This window comes from Vipera ursinii, assembly GCF_947247035.1.
Source record: "Vipera ursinii genome assembly, chromosome: 2".
NCBI lineage: Eukaryota > Metazoa > Chordata > Lepidosauria > Squamata > Viperidae > Vipera > Vipera ursinii.
In genome coordinates, this window is record NC_139513.1 from 161,378,071 (window position 1) to 161,399,257 (window position 21,187).

Here is a 21,187-nt window from a genome sequence, read left to right on the forward strand (position 1 = left end):
TAAATGACTACCATATATACTTGCAAATAAGCCAATTATGAAAATTAAATCTGGCTTAATGCTCGGGCGATGCATTTTTCACGGTAGTTTGGTTAAAAATTCGAGGGTCAGCTTATTCCCAGATGGTCTTATCCGTGAATATATACAGTAAATATAAACAAACATATTGGGCTCATAAGCTACTCAAATCAAATCCAACTGTGAGTAATGTATATTCCTACCATCATAAATTAGGTTAAAAGCATACAGGGCAATGAAAAGCAAGCATATTTCATAAAAACGTTATAGCACTAATCCATTCAACCAAGCCAAAGATAACTTCTGTTGCACTAGGGAACAAGTTGTATTATATTAGCCCCCAAAGCCTAATAGAATAGATGCTTTTTGATGGATTTTCTTATTTAAAAAACAACAACAGGAAAAGGGAACCTTTTGGGTAGCAAGGACCATATCGTTCAGAACAGGAGGAGCATTCTCAGCTGTGAATATTTTGCCATAGTACTGAGCAGATAATATCCTTGGCCCTAGGGCTCTGCATTCCCATTGCCTAGATCAGAGTTAGGCAACCTCGGCTCTTTTATGACACATGGACTTCAACTCCCAGAATTCCTGAGTCAGCTATGCTATGCTGACTCAGGAATTCTGGGAGTTGAAGTCCATGAGTCATAAAAGAGCCAAGGTTGCCTACCCCTGGCCTAGATGTTCACTTGGCTCCTTTCGTGTTGCCACCAAGTGATAATTACTCTTTCTTCTCCCACTGTAGTGCTGAACCAAGATATCCCCCACATCTTTGCCTTAACCCTCTTTGAAGATTACATTTATTGGACTGACTGGGAGACCAAATCCATCAACCGAGCCCACAAAACCACAGGGGCCAATAAGTCTGTGCTGATCAGCACTCTGCATCGGCCCATGGATATCCACATCTACCATCCTTACAGGCAGCCAGATGGTAAGTATTCTCTGTAAGGGTGCTGAAAGGAGGAAGGAAGGTGTTACGCGTAGGAATCAGTCTTCAGTTACCGTATCATGGGGCAGTGTTAGACACAATAAAATGTGGAAATGTCCTTCAAGACATGGCCAGGGCAGAGATGGAAGGGCAGGTTGGTGGTGGTAAAAGCAAGGAGTCTTAACGCTGCCAAGTGCTAGCAGTTGATAACTGCTTCAGTGAGCCATGGTGGCAGTTGACAAGTGATTAGAATGCAGTATTGCAGGCTGACTCTGTCCACTGCCAGCAGTTTGATTCTGACCTGCTCAAGGTTGACGTAGCCTTCCATCCTTCCGAGGTTGGTAAAATGAGGAGCCAGATTGTTGGGGGCAATAGGCTGACTCTGTAAACTGCTTAGAGAGGGCTGTAAAGTACTGTGAAGTGGAATATATATCAGTTGAAGTGCTATTGCTATACTGGAGGTCCAAGCACAGTAAACCAACCGCAGCTATTATAGTGATGGAGAAAAATCCAACACTGTTGATCAGGACATGTTTCTTTTTATTTTCCTTCAGATAGATTTCGTTCCTTTCTCTCACACGCACAGTAACTTTGGCATTCATTTGTTTGTAGTGGGTAGTGGGTAAGTGTTTGTGAATGCAAGAGAAGTTTTTTTGGGGGGGGAGTCAGGTTCTCCTTTATATATGGCAAAGGACATTTTGATATCTTTGTGCAGTAGAGCAGGGATCAGATGTCTTTGTCAAAGGCCATATCACCACAAGCAGCTATTAACTACTGTAACCTACATCTCTTTGTTGTCTTCCCTTAGTTCCTAACCACCCCTGCAAAACCAACAATGGCGGCTGTAGCAACTTGTGCCTGCTGTCGCCAGGAGGGAGCTTCAAGTGTGCATGTCCTACCAACTTCTATCTGGGTGCTGATGGTAGAACCTGCATCTCCAACTGCACTGCTAGTCAGGTAACCAGCTGGGGCACACAAACATTGCGCCATTACTTAGAAAGACTCTTTGTCAGGAATGCAGCTTCCATCTGCTCAAGGGTAGCATCCCCTTGAGGGCCACATTCTTAAGTAGCCAAGTCCAAATCTTTTGAAAAAAGGATGACTTATTTACAAAGCATAAGGGATTTTAAAAAAAAAACACAACGAACTCTGATATCCTGTCAGAATTCCAAAGATGAAAAAGATGTGCCCATTGTTTATTTTTTATTTTTTTTGCCTTATAGTTTCTGGCCATCATAACAGAGATGCTGGTAGACCGCATGCAATCCTTAGGTCTCACTTTTTGCACCCTTGCTCTGTATTGATCCCCCTCGTGCATTGCTTTGTCAAGGGATTCTTAACGGGCTTCAGCACCAGGCAGGCAACCTTTTGGTGAAAAGAGACCATTTACAATTTTCAGTGAGGTAGAAACCGAGGATCCCTCAGAGATATCTTCATGCTGTGGTCTGGTTATCTGGAATGGTGGTTTCTTGGGGTCAGAGTAGGAGATTTTGCATTTTAGGTGTACCACCAACTTTCAGCAGCACCATATCAGGAGGCTGTATGAGATGTCGAAGAGGATTGCAGGGCTCTCTTTAATTGCAGGCATCAAAATGCCGTTTGCTGCTGTTACATCTTAGGGAGACTTCCAAGCCAATGAAACGGAAAGCTTCCTCCCAATGTGAACATTTGTTCAATCCGTAGAGCTTCCAACCAGTGTATTCATTCAGTTGATCTTCAGTTGGAGAAAATAATCCCTTTTAACTGACCTCCTGGGACAAAACAAGGGTGTTTTTTTTTAAAAAAATATTTTTTTATTTTAATTGGAGAAGAGTTGTGAGTTAACGTACGGGGCGATTAGAGATTGAGCTCCTATTTACAGCTTCCAATAGGCATTTCTTGGAGAACCTTTCTAAGCTCTAACGTAGCCAATGTTATTGGCTGCGGTTTGACTCGGGAGTGATGGCTTATGTTCTTCTGACCATTACTTGGCCATTATTTCAGCATCGTTTCCTTTTCTTCCTGCCAGTTTGTCTGTAAGAATGACAAATGCATCCCTTTCTGGTGGAAATGTGACACCGAGGACGATTGTGGGGATCGTTCGGATGAGCCGGAGGATTGCCGTAAGTGAACTTTTGGGAGGAGACTTAGGAAGGAGAATCCCTTATCATAATTTTAGATGGATGATAATCCTGGCTCAAAACAGTGAGAGGGCCTAGATAATAATTTTGAAGCACTGAAGTGAGTAAAATTTGTGTCTGATGTTTGGACCTGACAGGCACTTTGGTTACTCTAGAACTGTAGGACCAACTCTCCTTTGAATTAAGCTCTACCTCTGTTGACTTAGTGGACATATCTAAGACTTTGGTAACATTATAGAAATAATTTGTCCTTGCTTTCTTCCTGAATATTTATTTCTTAACTTCCGGCCTACAGGCCTGATATTTTTTCAGTAGTCCCCATCCACGTTTTAACAAGACCCAACCCTGCGTGCTTTTAAAGATCAACTGATACCACTTTGGGTCAGGATACTTAAGCGGCATTGATGAAGCGGCAAGGTCAAGGTTCAAATGAGCATCTCCTTCATTCAGAATTCCCACTGATTGCTCCATTTCTAAGGTGTTAATAGCGCTAAAATAGATCCACCCAAAGGTATTACCCTTCCTTGTGTTATCAGCCTCCTGGATGACAGCCCTGTGCTTTTGGGTTTGAGTTATTGCCCAAAGATCATTTGTTTGATTTCTCAAGGGTGTTTCATGGTTTCATAAGCACCCTGAAGCTGGTTCCCAAAGGTAAAGCATGTCCAAGCCTAATGCTAACACTGACATCATGGGATGTCTTATTGTGCTGTTCAGCTGTTAAGGAATGGAATCCAGGCAGTACTAACATAAAGGAAATATACCTCAGGGAGGACATAAAACTCCTCTAGCCATATATGAAACTTGCCAGCAATCCTTCAAAGAAGTATTCTTGCTGTGCGATGAGTAGCAGCTCATTGTTGCTAAAAGTAACTTGGGTGTGTTTTTGCACAGACCTAAATCCCAATTAGGTAAAACCCCCAAACTTAAAATCCCCTGAATTTGATCGACAAATTAGGTTTCTTAGAGTAATGGAGTAATCTGGGATGGGGAAAAATGAGCTCCCCTGATGTAATTAAAATATAATTTTAATTTTAAAATGAAAAGTTACTGCTACCAGTTCGGAACATTTACAGAATGAGCAAGAAGGAGTAAAGTGCCTGGTAACAAACAGCTGTAAGATTCACTAGCTGACCGGCTTAAAGGAAAGAAAGAAAGTAGAACCTCAACCTGTTTTAAATCACGATAGATCATCGACCCTGTTGGCATCGATATGAAAAGTTTGAAGTCTTTTGGAAGTTTGGGCGTACTAAGTACACGTAGAGTAGCTCTCAGAGGCTTGTCTATTTATCTGCATCAAAAGTGATGAGGTTACTTCCTCTCTGCCAGCATCAGAAGCTATGAATCCTCTTCCAGATAAATGTTGGTCCTCACCACGCCAGCATTTTTCTAACCCTTGTGAGCTGCATGGCCCATAGGCACCATCTTGCTTACCTTAGCGTAGTCCGAATGATGGTGATTCTCCAGAGTCTTAGTCGGAAGTCCCCCCCTCCCCTCCCCTTCACCAGCTGCCTGGCCCAAACGTGCATGTGGGATTTGAAGTCCGGGACCTTTTGCTCGGAAATCTGTACTCTCTCCCAGTGAAGTAGAATTCAGAGGGAGCTTCTGCTCTTCTCTTTCCAGCTGAATTCAAGTGTCGCCCAGGGCAGTTCCAGTGCTCCACAGGAATCTGCACCAACCCAGCCTTCATTTGCGACGGGGACAATGACTGTCAGGACAACTCAGATGAAGCAAACTGTGGTAAGTACCCTCAGCTTTTCTGGATATTCCGCAGCAAAGGTTGGTCAGTTCCAACCAGAACACATTATTAACATGTCGCCCCTTTATTTTAAAAGTTAGAAGTTCAAAGCCGTAGGTGACCAAGCCACCACCCCCTCCCCCCAATTCACCATTGACTCACTCGGAAAAGAGCGGAAATTGGGGAGAAGTTGTTGTTGGTGATTTTAAAACAGTCATTTCTCAGAGGCTGGTATGAAGATCAGGGGCAAAAAAAATCGCCTCCGTTCCCACAAATCCTCACGCTACGCTAAAAGCCCTCTGGACGAAACCTTTCCTTTCCCGTTCCCTTTTCATTTTATTTTTCCCTTTTGCTTTCCTTAACCTTTTTAAGCGGAAAGCAAAAAAAACAGATCCGAGGCAGAACTGCTCTTTTCCTCCCTACTTCTCTCTTTCCCTGAAATTTCAGAGTAAACATAAGAAGTCTACGCACACGGGAGGGGCCAACCTTTCAAGAATGACTGCCCTGGAAATAAATCCCATGAGAATGTCTGACAGATATTATTTATTTTTATTTATTTTATTTTATTTATTTATTTTATTTTAATCCCATTTATATCCCGCCCTTCTCCGAAGACTCAGGGCGGCTTACAAGCTTAGCAGTAGCCTTCATTCTACGTATATGCCTGCTGGGCTTTCACACACACCCCAAGCGGCATTATTACAAAGTCAGCTTAATTGCCCCTAACAATCTGGGTCCTCATTTTACCTACCTCGGAAGGATGGAAGGCTGAGTCAACCTTGAGCCTGGTGGGATGCGAACCTGCACTAATTGCAGGCAGCTGGTGTTACTTAAGGAGGCATTAGCCCACTGCTCCACCAAGGAGTCTTGCTTACAGTCTTGCTTACATTCAGGGCGGATCACCCTGCTTTTGGGCACACCACTCTGTATTTGAATTAGTTTCTTCAAGATTGAGCCTTGTACATTACTTAATCTGTTCCCATGGAGCGGGTTTTTCTGCTCAAACCTCAAAGTCTTTCCAGATGTTGGAGAAGTACAGCTCCCATCATCCCTGGCCATTAGAAATGATATCCAACCTGGTGTCCAGCTTCTTCAGAAAAAGTCAGCTTATTAGGATTGAAGGATGCATTTGGTCAGCCTTCTCTCCCTTAAAGTTGGATTCTTTTCTCTCTCTCTTCTCTGACAGAGGTGCACGTCTGCCTGCCCAGTCAGTTCAAATGCACCAATACCAATCGCTGCATCCCAGGTATTTTCCGTTGCAATGGGCAAGACAACTGTGGCGATGGAGAAGATGAGAAGGATTGTCGTAAGTTATGCAGAGAGTCCTTTTTCCTGCCGGTCTCTGTGCCAGGCTTGTCGAAAGATCAGATGTGCTTGCAACGATTAGCATAGTCTCAGTAAACCTCCTGGGGATTTTGTTTGTCTGTGACAGCCAAATGACAGTTTATTGCTAATTCTGCAGCGTGCTAGGAAAATTGCATGCAAAAAGATGGAATTTTGCAGTCGGTCCTCACGATGCAGAGTAAATAAATCTGCAGGTGTTGAGGTTCAGGTTGAGCATCCAGCTTCTTTTTCGGGATGTGGAAGCTCTGAGCCTTAGAAAACTGAATTCAGTTCAGAAGAAGAAAGTGAACAGATGTGGAATTAAAACACCTAGTACAGGTAGTCCTGGACTTGCAACTGTTCATTTAGTGACCAAAGTTACAAAGGCAGTGAAAAAAGTGACATGACCCTTTTACAGACTTGCAACCTTTGCACCATCCCCAGAGTCACATGATCAAAATTCAGATGCTTGGCAGGTGATTCACATTTATGACCATTGCTGTGTCCCAAGGTCATGAGATCCCCTTTTGCGACCTTCTGACAAGCAAAATCAATGGGGAAGCCAGATTCACTTAACAACCGGGTTACTAAGTTAACAATTGTGTCGAGAAAGGTCGAAAAACGAGGCAAAACTCACTTAACAAATGTCTCACTTAACAACAGCAATTTGGGGCTCAATTGTGGTCCTACGTCAAGGATCACCTGTATCATTTTCCTCAGTGGAAGGGCAGTAGCCAGCACATATAATGTGGGTCATTGTCTGATTTTAGAGAGTCAGTATTCATTACGGGGAACTCCCGTTATATACTGGGGTTATCTCTCTCTCTTTTTTTTTTTAACAGCGGAAGTGACTTGTGCTCCAAACCAATTCCAGTGTGCCATTACCAAACGCTGCATTCCACGAGTTTGGGTTTGTGACCGTGACAACGACTGTGTGGATGGATCCGATGAGCCTGCCAACTGCAGTAAGGCACTATGCACACTATGGGAGCTGGCTCTGAGAAGGAGAGAATAGCCTCGTGTCCCCAAGAATGCCCAATGTCTTTGCTTTGGTCTTCCTTTCGTCCATTTGAGTCCCTAACTTGAAACCTGAAAATAATTAATTAATTAATTAATTAATAATTAATAATTTTATTTATATACCGCCCTTCTCCCGAAGGACTCAGGGCGGTGAACAGGGCAGATATATAAAAAATGCAAAAATACAAAAGTTAAAAGAAAATTAAACATATACCCAGCTAAAAACAATAAATACAGATATTAAAAATGACATAAAAACCCAACCCATCCCCCTTCAGGCCAGGCCAGCTTGTTCAAATAAGAGTGTCTTCAGATCGCGACAGAAGGAGCGAAGGTCGGGCGCCATCCGGAGCTCAACCGGCAACCGATTCCATAGCTCCGGGGCGCCCACAGAGAAGGACCTCCCCCTGGGGGCCACCAATCGACATTCTCTGACCGGTGGCACCCTGAGGAGGCCCTCTCTGTGGGAACGCACAGGGCGGAGGGAAGTTGATGCCGGCAGCAGGTGCTCCCTAAGGTACTCCGGACCCATGCCATGTAGGGCCTTGAACACCATTACCAGTACCAGTACTAACTGTTTAATGGCATTAGCCTTTCTGGACTATTAACGCTTATTGAAAATCCGCTCGTTTTTTGTTTACTTGAATATTTCTGCAACGAGAAAGCCTGTTAATGACTAAGCTGGCTTTCTGTGCCTTGGTGGCTGGGTTATTTACACGTGCGGTTTTCAAAAAACGCAGTCGGCTTTGTGTCTCATTTTGGAGGGCCCTTTCATTTCTTCAATCCTTTTCACTCATATAGCACAAATGAGATGTGGCCTGGATGAATTCCGGTGCAAGGATTCTGGCCGATGCATCCCAGCGCGTTGGAAATGTGATGGCGAGGATGACTGTGGGGATGGTTCAGATGAGCCCAAGGAAGAATGTGGTAAGTTGACCATATAGCATGGGTGGCTGGCTATGTTTGGAAAGGATAGGGGCTGGCAGGCTTGTGTGCACATCCCCCTTCCCAAGAATTTGGGCAGATACACCCTTTTGGGACAAGCTGTTTGGTTCCACTCTTTTGCTAACAGCAGCCTTTTTACGTTGCCCATTGTGTGCTACAGTGAGGGATAAAGGTTCCCCAGTGTTACAATGTGGTGCAAAACTATTCCACATACAATTAGAAAATTCTCCTTGGGAGCATGTGCGATTTGATTTTTACTGCAATTTTCTTTAGCAATGCTGTTCGTTTCTTTTGCTTTTTTTTTCTTTACCTCTCCACAATTGCACATTCTTCATTTTTAGATGAGCGGACTTGTGAGCCCTACCAGTTCCGCTGCAGGAACAACCGCTGTGTTCCAGGCCGCTGGCAATGTGACTATGACAACGACTGTGGGGATAACTCGGATGAGGAGACCTGTAGTATGTGCCCACTTCAACCTTATGCTACCATGTTTGCACGCGGGGAGGGGAGGCGGGGGAACGACCTTTTCTTAACCTTTTCTTATCTACTCATGCCTAATCTTAGCAAGATTGTGTAAAACGAGAATTGCTTGTAGACAAATGGGTGCTGAATAAAGCAGGGATCTCTTCCCATCGGAAAAGTTCCCATTAGTGAGTGTAAGACGCGATAGAGAATTGAGCTACAGAAAATACTGGCTGGGTTTCAAGTTCAGTAGCTATAATTTGAGAAGAGGAATGTGGTGTGCTGCTTGAGCCATGCACCCAATTAGACAAATACTTCCCTCGCATTTTTTTCCTGTGCCGGTTCCTGTGACCATCTCAGCTGGTGGTACCTGGGTGAAAATAACTTCTTTGCAATTATCATATCCCCAACCAGATAGGCCTGAGGACAGGTAACAGGAAGACTCAATTGTGCATATCTTACAGAATCATTTTGTTTTTTAGTAAACTACCTTGAATAAGACGCGGTGGCTCAGTGGGTTAGGACGCTGAGCTTGTCGATCAGAAGATCGGCAGTTTGGTGCATCAAATCCCGAGTGCCGCGTAACAGAGTGAGCTGCTGTTACTCGTCCCAGCTTCTGCCAACCTAGCAGTTCGAAAGCACGTAAAAATGCAAGTAGAAAAATAGGGACCACTACGGTGGGAAGGTAACAGCCTTCCGTGCGCCTTTGGCGTCTAGTCATGCCGGCCACATGACCACGGAGACGTCCTCGGACAAGCGCTGGCTCTTCAGCTTTGAAACGGAGATGAGCACCAGCCCCTAGAGTCGGAAATGACTAGCCAGCATGTGCGGGGGAACCTTTACCTTTACCTTTACCTTGAATAGTCTTTTCTACCTGCGTAGTTTTCATCTTCTGTTACCAAACCTTTGGGGTGTGCTTTTCATGTACACTTGCCCTTCCCAAGATAACTTAAGAGATACCTTGGTCAGATGAATATTCCAGTTTTTTTTTTTTAACGGTTGTATGCAATATTCTCGGGTGAATTGTCCAGAATGCAAACTTGCTGAATGCTCTGGATATTGATCGGACTGATGAGGCCATCGAGATGTTCAAACAGACAATCAGTCTTTGGTATCTCAAGATGGAAGGGAATTTCCATAGACTGAACGGTAATCATTCTGCTGTTGCTGTTTGGTATCAAATGACCAGGATAATAAAAATATCCAACAGGCTGATAAAGATAAAAGATAAAAGTCAGACAAATGATCTGTCACAAAATAATGCTTTCATAAAACCCTTGGGTGTTGCCGTGAACCAAGGCCTCCAGCAATAATTATAAACCTTTAAAATAGCTACCATGCCTCATCTCTTTTTCCCCCTCCCCACTAACTCCTTTAGCTGCTAGAACATGACTTGACTTCTTTTGGTTTGTTCCTTACCATACTGTGTAATTTGAGTTTGTGCCATTTCACTTCATCTTATGTTTTTCTCCATTTTCATACTGTCGTATCGGGGCTTGAAGAGGTAGGTTTCTGTCAAAAATGTTTTCCTTCCCCTTTAAAACTTGTAACTGTGTTGAAAGGAGGGGAAAAAAGGGATTATTTGGAGGCTTCATCTGTATTCCCATGTATTTGCCTCTGTATTCCTTTTGCAGGAATGTAATGGAGGTTTCTCTGTGTGATGCTCGCTACTTCTTTTTTCAAGTTCATTCAACTATATAGCAAAGCAGGCTGAACAGTCTTACCTCTTAATATCTCTGCTATCCCTTCCTTTATTGTAGTGTTTTGAGAAAGAGCCCAAAACTGAAACAGCCAATGGCGACACAGTAAACATTCGACAATCAGTGGTTACTATTTGAGGGTATAAGCATTGGTTCTGTCCTAGCGCTTCCTTTGGGGCAGACTTTAGGAAATTAGACTTGTTTTCTGAAACTCTGAAGATTCACTCCCCATCAGTAAAGATGATAACCACTGTAGAAATTGCCTCTCTCTAATGCAATTTCAAGGGACGCGGTGGCTCAGTGGGTTAGGGCGCTGAGCTTGTCGACCAGATGGTCGGCAGTTTGGCGGGTCGAATCCCGAGTGCCGCGTAACAGAGTGAGCTGCTGTTACTCGTCCCAGCTTCTGCCAACCTAGCAGTTCGAAAGCACGTAAAAATGCAAGTAGAAAAATAGGGACCACTACGCTGGGAAGGTAACAGCGTTCCGTGCGCCTTTGGCGTCTAGTCATGCTGGCCACATGACCATGGAGACGTCCTCGGACAAGTGCTGGCTCTTCGGCTTTGAAACGGAGATGAGCACCGGCCCCTAGAGTCGGAAACGACTAGCACGCATGTGCGGGGGAACCTTTACCTTTACCTTTAATGCAATTTCCTGTGTTGCAAATAATTATAGCAATAGAGTAAAAACAACAACCCCCCAATAACTTAATAAGCAAGTTGAAAGTGAACATAGTATCTGCTTGCTTCTGTAAATCGAGGGCAGGGGTGTCAAACTGCTGGCCCTCGGGCCGGATGCGTCATGGCGAAACCCCGCCCACCCCATTGCCGGCAATGGGAAAAAAGTCACGAATACGCCGCAACACGTCACGTGACATTACGAGTTTGACACCCCTGATCCAGGGGATTCTTTGCACGTTAACTTTTTATGTGGCAGGGAGGCAAGGAGACACCCAGAAACTTTCAAATAATGGTGTGGAATCTCCCACTAAGGATCTCTAAATTAGGAGTGGACAGGAGGTAGATTGCAATCTTCTGGTAGAAGTCTGGATGATTTACAGTAGTTTCATAAGTGTCTCTTGCTCTCAGTTGTATAACAAATAATAAAACCATCTTACTTTCTCAGAGTTAGGCAGTTAAAACAAAAGTAGGATAAAGGCAGGTATGGATATTACGGGAAAGGATTGTGACTTCAGCACTTCTGCTGAAACTGGCTCTTAAACCGAATATGTCCAGGCTTTTCCTTGACTTTTACGTACGTTCCCTATCCTGCATAAGGTTCTCCTTTATGGATCTCTATTTAAGAACAAGACTTATTCCCCAATCCTGAAGCTTACTCTCCTAATTGTGTTACCAGGAGCAGAGACTAAGAAATTTGAACCTGTTCCTGTTTTCCACACTTGACATTTAGTAATCTCTTGAAGGAACTTGCTGGCAACCACAAAATGAATATGGTGTGGTATGCAAGCTCTTCAGCCATCAGGCCAAAGTTCACAAGTTGAGAAAGCTGAGCTGAGATTGTTAGTGTGGCAGAAGCTACTGTTTTATTTATTTCTTTATTAAATTTGTTTGCCACCTATCTTGCCCCAAGGCGATTGTTGTGGGTAATATGGTTGATACACACTTAGAAATCATTGTCCTGCTATCTCTCTCTCTCTCTCTCTCTCTCTCTCTCTCTCTCTCTCTCTCTCTCTCTCTCTCTCCTCTCACCCTAACTTTTTCTTTTGGCTTTTCTTTTGTTCTGTTTCTAGTCAAACTAAAGAATTTGCTATGTTACAGTAATCAGGCTACTTACGCCTACCCTGTGAGGCACTGAAAATAAGCAATGATGTTAATCTGTGAATTGTAGAGTAGCCACAACTCCTTACCTGTGTGTTCAAGCTTTCAAACCCATATTTCTCTCTGCTTTCTCTGCTTACAGAGCCCAGGCCTTGCTCTGAAAGTGAGTTCTCTTGCGCCAATGGCCGTTGCATTGCAGGCCGTTGGAAGTGTGATGGGGACCATGATTGTGCTGATGGCTCTGATGAGGTAAGGCCCAAGCGTGGAAAGTGGCAAGAAAGAAGATAGGATGAATGTGAGGCAGCTTTCACAACTAGCTTCTGCTCTTCGGCTTGAATTCTTACAGTAGCCCTCACCTGCTTGAAGCTGTCCAAAAGTGTTTTGAGTATAATTTCTATGGTCTTTGTAGACATGGATCAAATGTTTACGGAAATTGTAGCTTTCATATCTAGTTAATATCTACTTGGGGAAAATGGTCTTGTTATGAGTAAATAGAATTTTACTTGCATGCTGGGATCAGCATAGCCCGAGCTAAGAAAATATTGTTTTCAAGGAATTGTTGTAGATGAAAAAACCTGGGCTAGGCTGGCGTGCATATTAGGAAAAAAACCTGGAAGTGTAAACATGAATTACTGAGTAACAGAATAAGTAACTGTTGGGAAAAACCCATCAGAAAGCTTTGATGGAAGGATCTTCTTTAGAAATTAGATGAATGTTTTTATCTAATGCTGGTTCTTGGGGGGGAATCATGCTTTGATTTTATATGACATCCACTTAGTTTTGCGTTCTTTGTTTCCTTCCTGTGTAATTCCATAAAGTAATTTTTTACAATCTGAAAGTCCTATTGCAATTATTAGGACATTAAGGCTCAACAACCTCTGTTGCTTAGGAAAGCATTATAGATCCAGATAGAGCAATAACCTTGCGTGATACAAAACAGCTCCAGATCTCTGCTCTCTGACCTGAAAGGCCCCCAAACCTTGTTCCTCCACAGAAAGAATGCAAGCCACGCTGTGAGCAAGACCAGTTCCACTGCAAGAGTGGTCACTGCATCCCACTGCGATGGCGCTGTGATGCTGATGCTGATTGCATGGATGGCAGTGATGAGGAAGACTGTGGCACAAGAGGTAAAGGCAACCACGGTTTCTTCCCTCGGAAGAATGGATGAGAATTCTATTCCAAAACTAGGTGTCAGATCCAAGTACCCAGATCTCAGTTTTTCATCTATGGGGTGACGTCTGTAAGCAGCCCTTGGCCATAAGATATGCTGACTAGATAACTCTGAGAGTTGAAGTTCATACTATCTTGACTCTGCTGAGATTAAGAACCACTGGTGTAAGTGGAGAGCAGGCCATGTACCTACAAGGATCCCTGTTAGGATACCGAGGCCTTTTCAGCCACGCAAGGATGCCAGACATAAATACTGTCCTGGATCTGGTAGTATGTGTGGATTCCTGGTTGTGGAACTTGTCATTGCTTTTTTTTACATCCTTTGATACTACTCACAACTTAGGTGGGATATGCAATGCTCAAGAATGAGGTTGCAGCTTCCATGCTTTTGTGGCTTCTTTATAGTGCGGACTTGCCCTCTTGATGAGTTCCAGTGTAACAACACTCTGTGCAAGCCACTGGCCTGGAAATGTGATGGTGAGGATGACTGTGGTGACAATTCTGATGAAAATCCCGAAGAATGCTGTGAGTATTCTTGCTCCTGTGATTAAGTCCTGCTTCTCTTGATCGTCATTTTCTCTTTTCAGCTAATTGGCTAGGAGCTTCAGAGGGAACTAGGGGTACCCAGAACATAGGCTTTGGCAATTATACAAGCCAAAATCAATGCCTCCTTCTCTCAGATTATTGTTCTGTTCCAGCCTACGACCGGCCCTGTTTGAATGTCAGGGACAACCCCTTTTTATAATCAACAGGCTGGAAATTGTAGGAGCCTTGGTGGAGCAGTGGGCTAATGCCTCCTTAAGTAACACCAGCTGCATGCAATTAGTGCAGGTTTGAGTCCCACCAGGCTCAAGGTTGACTCAGCCTTCCATCCTTCCGAGGTAGGTAAAATGAGGACCCAGATTGTTGGGGGAAATAAGCTGACTTTGTAATAATGCCGCTTAGGGCCCCCCGAAAGCCCTAATAAGCAGGCATATACATAGAATGAAGGCTATTGCTAAGCACATTGGTTTGTGCTTAAATTGTAAGCCGCCCTGAGTCTTTGGAAAAGGGCGGGATATAAATGGGATTAAAAAAAAATAACCCAACCAAACTTATTTACAAAAGTTAAACAAAAAGTTCAAACAAGATTTAAACAAGAGTTAAACAATAACAGACCAGGACTCTATCAGAAGCTCTTCAAATGGTTGCCTTCAGCAACTAGCACCTCCCACACATTCCCCTTTTAACAGCAGTCCTAAGGCGTGGCTTCTCATTTCCTCCTCCCGAGTTGCCTCATTGCTTTCCTCTGCTCAGTTCTGCTAGATTGCCTCCTGCTCCTAGCGTCCCTGAACAGAGCTAGCTGTGGAACGTCTTCTTCCAATCCTTCCCTCACACAGCTGGGCCTGAGGAGGAACCAGACAGGAGGGGCCAGGCTGCTAGTTCTGCGGTGCCTCAGAACCTTCCTCTGACACCAAAGGCACTCCAAACCCCTCCTCCTCCTCCTCTTCAGAATCATCCGACTCAGCTGCTGAAACCACAGGCTGATGATGAATCACAACACTTATCACCACGCTTCCAGTTGGGAACATCCTACTCTCAGGAGTTGAGGTTCCCAGGAATTCCAGAGTGACTTTGGGAAAGAAGCAATGGGTTTTGTGCCATATTCTGGGAGGAAGCTGACTCTTTACTGTATCCAGTATAAGGAAGGCTTACAAGATTGTCACTTTGAAAATGAAGCAGTTCTGATTCACACGGGATGAAACTGGAGGAATTTCACCAGGGCCCCTTGATCTCATGAAGGAGGTTTTTTTTTAAAAGATGCAGAATCTGAAAAACTGTTAGGCTTTTGGGCTGTTAGGCTTTTGAACGGGAAATAGTTTTATGCAGAATCTGAAAAACTGTTAGGCTTTTGGGCTGTTAGGCTTTTGAACGGGAAATAGTTTTATGCAGAATCTGAAAAACTGTTAGGCTTTTGGGCTGTTAGGCTTTTGAACGGGAAATAGTTTTATAAACTGTATGCATAATTGACTTGCGAGGCCGGTGTGTTGTGCAATTAACTCACATGGTATAATAAGATGGAGGGTTTGTGTCACTGTGAGTTGGGGGTGGGGGCACAAAGGGAGGTTTAGCCAATCTCATATACATGGTTGTACTTTGACAATAAAGGTTCATTCATTATAAAACCATTGTTCTACATCAGCCGCAAAGTTGTTGGTACATTGAGAAACAAGCCAAGACAAAACGTTGCAGGGATTAGAGTATAAAACCAAAACTTGTGAATTGTTTGTTCACTACAGATATGCAAATATTAAAAACCCTGTTTGGTTATACTGTCTACATTATTAGGTCAGAGTTTGGGTTACCATTTTTTCCTACAGGTCAAAACAACAACAACAACAACATGAAGAATGTTTCATAACAGTTTATATTTACAAGTCTCAAAATATACAAGTGTATATTTCTTGTAATTTGCATCCAATAAGAATGGCCCAAGAATTTTTTAAAATAAAAATTTAAATTGTCCTAACACTTGTTTATTTTAAAGGTGAACTTCACCAATGGTCAAGTCCCCCGTGGTGCAAAGTCCAATTAATTTCTGGTGACAATTCTTTACATCCCTTATGTTCGAATCCCCAATTAGCCACAAAAGCCAGACGTTGATCTGAAGAGTTACCTGCTCTTAAACCTTTCTCGCACAGGGACGTGCGTTCTTGGAAGGAGGGGCTGAGGGGAAAGAGAGGCGAGAGAATTTTATAAACCATCTTTAATTCCTAGAGGTAGAAAAAACCTCTAGGGAGGGTTGGGAAAGCTGCTAACCACAGCACGTTCAAGACAGAGCTGGGTAGATCCATACAGGAAGGCAGACACCTCTTTAGTCGTCAGGTGAAACAGTCCCATATCCCCCACAGTTTACCATTCAAATAAGGCAGCTGCGCTGAGAGGTTGGCCATAGTCTCTCAGAAGTCAGAGGTATAAAAAGTGGGCTTCTGGCACAGCCAGAAACCACTGCTATACTCCCTCATTTTCTCAACCGGAGGGTGAGAGGACCGGGGGAAAAAAAAAAAGGAGACAGGGTCCAGCATCCTACACAGCCCTGCCAATTTGTATTTTCCACAGTGGAATGAACGAATGGGAAGCAGGGACCAACCACCAAATCATTCTGGTTCGCCTTTTTTACTCTTTCTCTTTGCTTCTGTTCTCTAATGCAGTGAAATTCCAGTGCCCTCCCAACAGGCCGTTCCGTTGCAAGAACGATCGTGTGTGTCTGTGGATTGGCCGCCAGTGTGATGGCATCGACAACTGCGGTGATGGCACTGATGAGCAGTTCTGTGGTGAGCGTTTTCTGCTGTCTCCTCTAAGATTTGCAGAAGCATGGCAAACTCTCCCCACGAATAATGTTTTCCCGCATTAGAATTATCCCTAAACTTCTAACTCTTTTCCCCTAAGTTAAAACAAAGACTCTTGTCAAAGCAAACTCAGTTTCTGAATAAATAAACTTGGCAGCACTCCTGAAATACAGGTTCTCCTCGACTTACGAGCTGTCACTGAATGACTCTTCAGAGTTACAACAGACCTTCCTGGGGGGGGGGGTACTTACAACCCAGTTCCAATGTCCCCCCCCCTGCAGTCACATGACTGCATGTCAGGCATTTGGTAACTGGCCCACATTTCCTGCCATTTGCAGCGTCCTACAATCTTGTGACTGCGTTTTACCAAAATTTTAACATCTATTTTTGGTTTTCAGCAAAATCAAGCCATAGCAAACTCTGGGTTCACTTAATGATCACAGTGGTTGCTTAATGACCACCACAAAAAATGGTAATAAAATCAGATCAGTGACATGGGTTGCCCATTTTTACAACCGTCACAACTGACAGCCATAATGGGCAGGTTCCATCACAGTCGTAAGTCAAGGATTACATGTAGCTTGCCATTACCTCATACTGGAATATTACCATCTATAGCCCTGACAGTAAATATTAACAACTATAGCCCTGGCAATGGCAGTGGTCCGCCATTACCTCATTCTGAGGTATTATCAGTTATAGCCTGAGTAATTCCAGATGGTCTGTCATCCAAGCCTGATCTGCTTAGCTTTTTTGGAATCAATCAAGTTTGGGAAGATTGCTCTAGAGCAGGGGTCCTCAACCTTGGCAACTTTTAAGACTTGTGGACTTCAACTCTCAGAATTCCTCAGCCAGCTTTGCTGAGTTGAAGTCCACAAGTCTTAAAGTTGCCACGGGTGAGGACCCTGCTCTAGAATGGTCTTCATTTCAAGGAGTTCCCCCTGTGTTTCTGCATGAGTCATGGCCCTAAGCTTCCTAAGAAAAAAGAGACAAGATGGGAGCAGTGACCTGTGTGGAGCTAAACAGCATTCACAGTGGATGACTTTACTTGCCTTGCCACCCGAGATGATAGAAAAATCCAGTCGCCTCTGCGGAGATGCAGACTAGATTGATGATTCTTTGGAAGGGAGGACCAGGGAACGAAAGAGATCGAATTGTGGCGTTGTGATGCATTCCTTTGGCTCCTCACTGGCATCGTTTTAATCACAGATTCACCAACCACCAGGCCTAGGAGCTGCAGCCATGAGAAGAATGAGTTCCTGTGCACAAATGGGAAATGTATCAGCGCCGAGCATCGCTGCAACTTTTTCGACGACTGTGGAGATGGGTCTGACGAGGACAATTGCTTGCAGGGTGAGGGGACAAATCACCGAATGTGGATAATCCTGGGTAGCAGAGGAGATGTTATTTTTTGCTTCAGGTGTGGGGGAGGGAGGGTTAGCTTGGAGTACAGAAGGAGAATTGTCAGTATGGTATGATGAAACTCCAAGTGGTTTGACCGATTACATGCTCACACCCCCACCTGTTGTCCTATCTCTCTTGTTGGTGCCGCTGATGAAACATTTGCTTATTCCCGTTTTCTGCTTGCAGATCCCAAGACGTATGGCTGTCACACCAATGTAACCATGTGTGGCGATGAAGCCAAATGTATCCAGACCCCCTCATCTGTTTACTGCACCTGCCGCAGTGGCTTTCAGAAAGTGCCAGGCAAGAATTTCTGCCAAGGTATGAGGCCAATTGTGTCCAATGGATGGTATAAATATATTTATTGTGTGTGTGTAAAAAAAAAAGGTATTCTTACGAAACTCCCTTCTCCTTTTTTAACTCTCTAACAAAGCTTGGTCCATTTCAAACAACAATCTAGGAAATCAGCCTAGCATTATATGCATTTGTTAAAAACAAAATCTAAAATATTTTGGTTGTCTGGCCATCTGTGTCACCATCTGTCAATACGAAAGAAGACCTTTTGTAATCCAGGAGGGAAAGGAACCACTTGAGTGCAAGCCTGTTCTGGGTTTTTGGAATCAATCAAGTTTGGGTAGGTCCTTCTAGAACGGTCTTCAAGGAGGTTCCCCCTGTGTCTCTGCATAAGTCACGGTCCTCAGTTTCCTGAGTGAAAAAGAAGCAAGATTGGAGCAGTGATTTGTGTGGAGATACAACAGGCAGCATTCACAGTGGATGCATTTTCTTGCCTTGCCAGTAATTTGTATTTATATGTTTGCTCCATTCATCTGTCTCCTATTCTATCTTTTGTTCTGTTTTACTCTATCCTACCTAGATTCCACATTTATATCTCTCTGGAATCTTTATACTCTGTTCTGGGTTCATTGCCACTCTGTAGGGAGACGGCTGGAAACAGCACCTGCGCACATGCCAGGTCATCTGGGTTGCTTAGAAGCCATTGTATCTGATAGCACTTAGTGAATTAAGGCTGGTAAAAAAATGTTGCTATTTAAGCAGGTCTTTTTGCTTTTTCGTGACATGCAGCAGCAGGAGTTTCCATCTTTAGGCACCCGCTATGGGGTGTGGGGGGGAATCTAGCGACAATCTCTCTAACCTCTCCACCAAAGTTGGTCTTATCGTCTGTGCATCTGCTCTTCCCTTGCAAAGAGCAAGGGGAAGTCATCACCTCTATATATTTCGTGACCGGGGTCCGGGGTGGGGGGGGGGGAAAGAGAGAGAGAGAGAGAGCTTTTGTGCTGTTGATTTTGATTTCAAGTTGTTTGAATCTTTGTTCGTGTGTGTGTGCGCATGTGTTGCATTGTTGCTTTTTAAAATTGTTTCCAGCTCTGGCAGTCTTCAAGGACGAAAGGCTGGAATCTTTGTATTAAGGCAGGGGTGTCAAACTCAATTTCATTGAGGGCCACATCAGCATTGTGGTTGCCCTCGGGGCGGGGGGGGGCGGGGGGGTATGGCTATGATGGGTGTGGCCTACTGGGTGGGCGTGGCCAGCTCGACATCACTTGCTTCAGGGGTTCCTGGGTAGTTCTGGGGCAGATCTGAGGGTCTCCGGCAGAGGAGGATGGGATCGGGGCGAGTGCCGGGACATGGTCCCTCCCTCCCTTCCATCCTCTGTTCTTTCCTTCCTCCTTCCCACCCTCCATTCCTTCCTCCCTGTTCCTTCCTTCCTCTCTCCCTTTTTCCCTCCCTCCCTCCCTCTCACCCACCCTCCGTCCCTCCCTTCCTTTGCCTTCTCTTCTCTTTCCTTCCCCCCCCCCCTGCACTCGGGAAGGGGTGATGGGAGAGGGAGGGATTGCCAGCACTAATATGCTGCTGCTGGCCATTCCTATATACGTGGGTGGGTGGGGGCGGTCCCGTTGAAAGGGATGCCTGGTGACTGCAAGGCTGGAGCTGCTGATGGGGGGGTGGGGGGTGCTGATCTACAACCTGGTTGCATCCATCAAAGCCAGAAGACACTCAGCCTAAGATCGACTGGAACCAGCAAGGAGCTGCCCCGCCACCTCTGTCCTGGCCCCCAGGTGTGCGCACAGGAGACAGCCAGTGCCGGCATCCTGGCTGAAGTCAGCCTGCAGGGCAAGACAGCCAGCAGGGATGCCAGACTCTACTTGTGTGCACATCCAGGGGGTGGAGTGGGGCTGCCCTGTGGATTTAAGGCTGAGTGTATTCTGGCTTTGATGGATGCAATCAAGTTGTAGATCAGCGCCAACCCCACCACCACCTCCACCCTCGCAGCCACAAGGCATCGCTTTCATTGGCACAGACCCCCACACAGGATAGCAAGACCAGCAGCAACATGGCAGCGCTGGCAATCTCTCCCCCTCCCATCACCCCTTCCTGAGCATTGAGGAAGGAAAGAAGAGAAGGAAGGAAGGAAGTGTAGCGGAGAGGGGAATTGGGGGGATCAGCACTGGCTGGGAGGCTTTTCCAGAACTCTGAGGATTCAGCAGAGAGGTCGGGAGCACCAGAGGCCTCCGCGGAGGCTGGGGGCAGGGCGGGGCTCTTGGGGAGGGATTTCTAAAGGGGAAGAAGAGATTGACCGGGGGAAGAAAATTTTAGTTTCTCTTTTCCGGAGAGACAAGCCAGAAGGAGGAAGAGCGAGGTAGGAAGGCAAAAAAGTTTTTTATTCTCTCTCCAGAGAATAAACTTCCTACCTCGCTCTCTCTCCTTTTGGCTTGTCTCTCCAGGTGCAGCGGGCCAGTCCTTCGCTCTTTTCAGAGCAGGTCCCTGGGCCGAATGGAAACACATCTCGGGCCGCATCTGGCCCACGGGCCTTCTGTTTGACACATCTGTATTAAGGAAACAAAATAAGGGGAGCAACTGCCACAGGATTACAGAGTCCCTAATTGGACTCTGTGTGGCTGATGCAAGGCCTGGGAAAGTCTACCAATAGCACTAGACTGATAAGCATCCTCATCAGCCAGTGGTACTCACTGCTTGCCAGAAGTGTTGAAACTATAATTTGAACTTTCCTCTAAAACTTTACATTAATCCTTCCCCACCCCCACCCTCCGCTAATGACAGAAACTGCAGGCAAGTCAATTTTTGCAATCTACTCCTTAGTGCTAAATTAACACTTGATTGACAGTGAGATGGAGCACAGGGAAGGAACGAAGTCACTTGGGGATTCTAAACTTCTCCAGCTTCTCCTTTCTTAGCGATAATGGCGATAAATCAAAACAACGGTAGCTATGGAAAGAC

At 44.9% G+C, this 21,187-nt stretch overlaps 1 protein-coding gene across 1 annotated transcript in view; it reads left to right on the plus strand.

The window, feature by feature from the left end:
• The window catches only part of LRP1 (LDL receptor related protein 1), a 321,802-nt gene that overhangs the window by 282,555 nt on the left and 18,060 nt on the right, over positions 1-21,187 (plus strand). The window contains exons 62-75 of the mRNA XM_083357102.1: positions 764-952; positions 1,758-1,906; positions 2,958-3,051; positions 4,690-4,806; positions 5,991-6,110; positions 6,970-7,092; positions 7,949-8,074; positions 8,434-8,550; positions 12,172-12,278; positions 13,024-13,156; positions 13,605-13,724; positions 16,391-16,513; positions 17,738-17,881; positions 18,119-18,253. Coding sequence (XP_083213228.1) covers positions 764-952; positions 1,758-1,906; positions 2,958-3,051; positions 4,690-4,806; positions 5,991-6,110; positions 6,970-7,092; positions 7,949-8,074; positions 8,434-8,550; positions 12,172-12,278; positions 13,024-13,156; positions 13,605-13,724; positions 16,391-16,513; positions 17,738-17,881; positions 18,119-18,253 — 1,797 coding nt within the window. The remainder of the gene's footprint in view (positions 1-763; positions 953-1,757; positions 1,907-2,957; positions 3,052-4,689; positions 4,807-5,990; positions 6,111-6,969; positions 7,093-7,948; positions 8,075-8,433; positions 8,551-12,171; positions 12,279-13,023; positions 13,157-13,604; positions 13,725-16,390; positions 16,514-17,737; positions 17,882-18,118; positions 18,254-21,187) is intronic.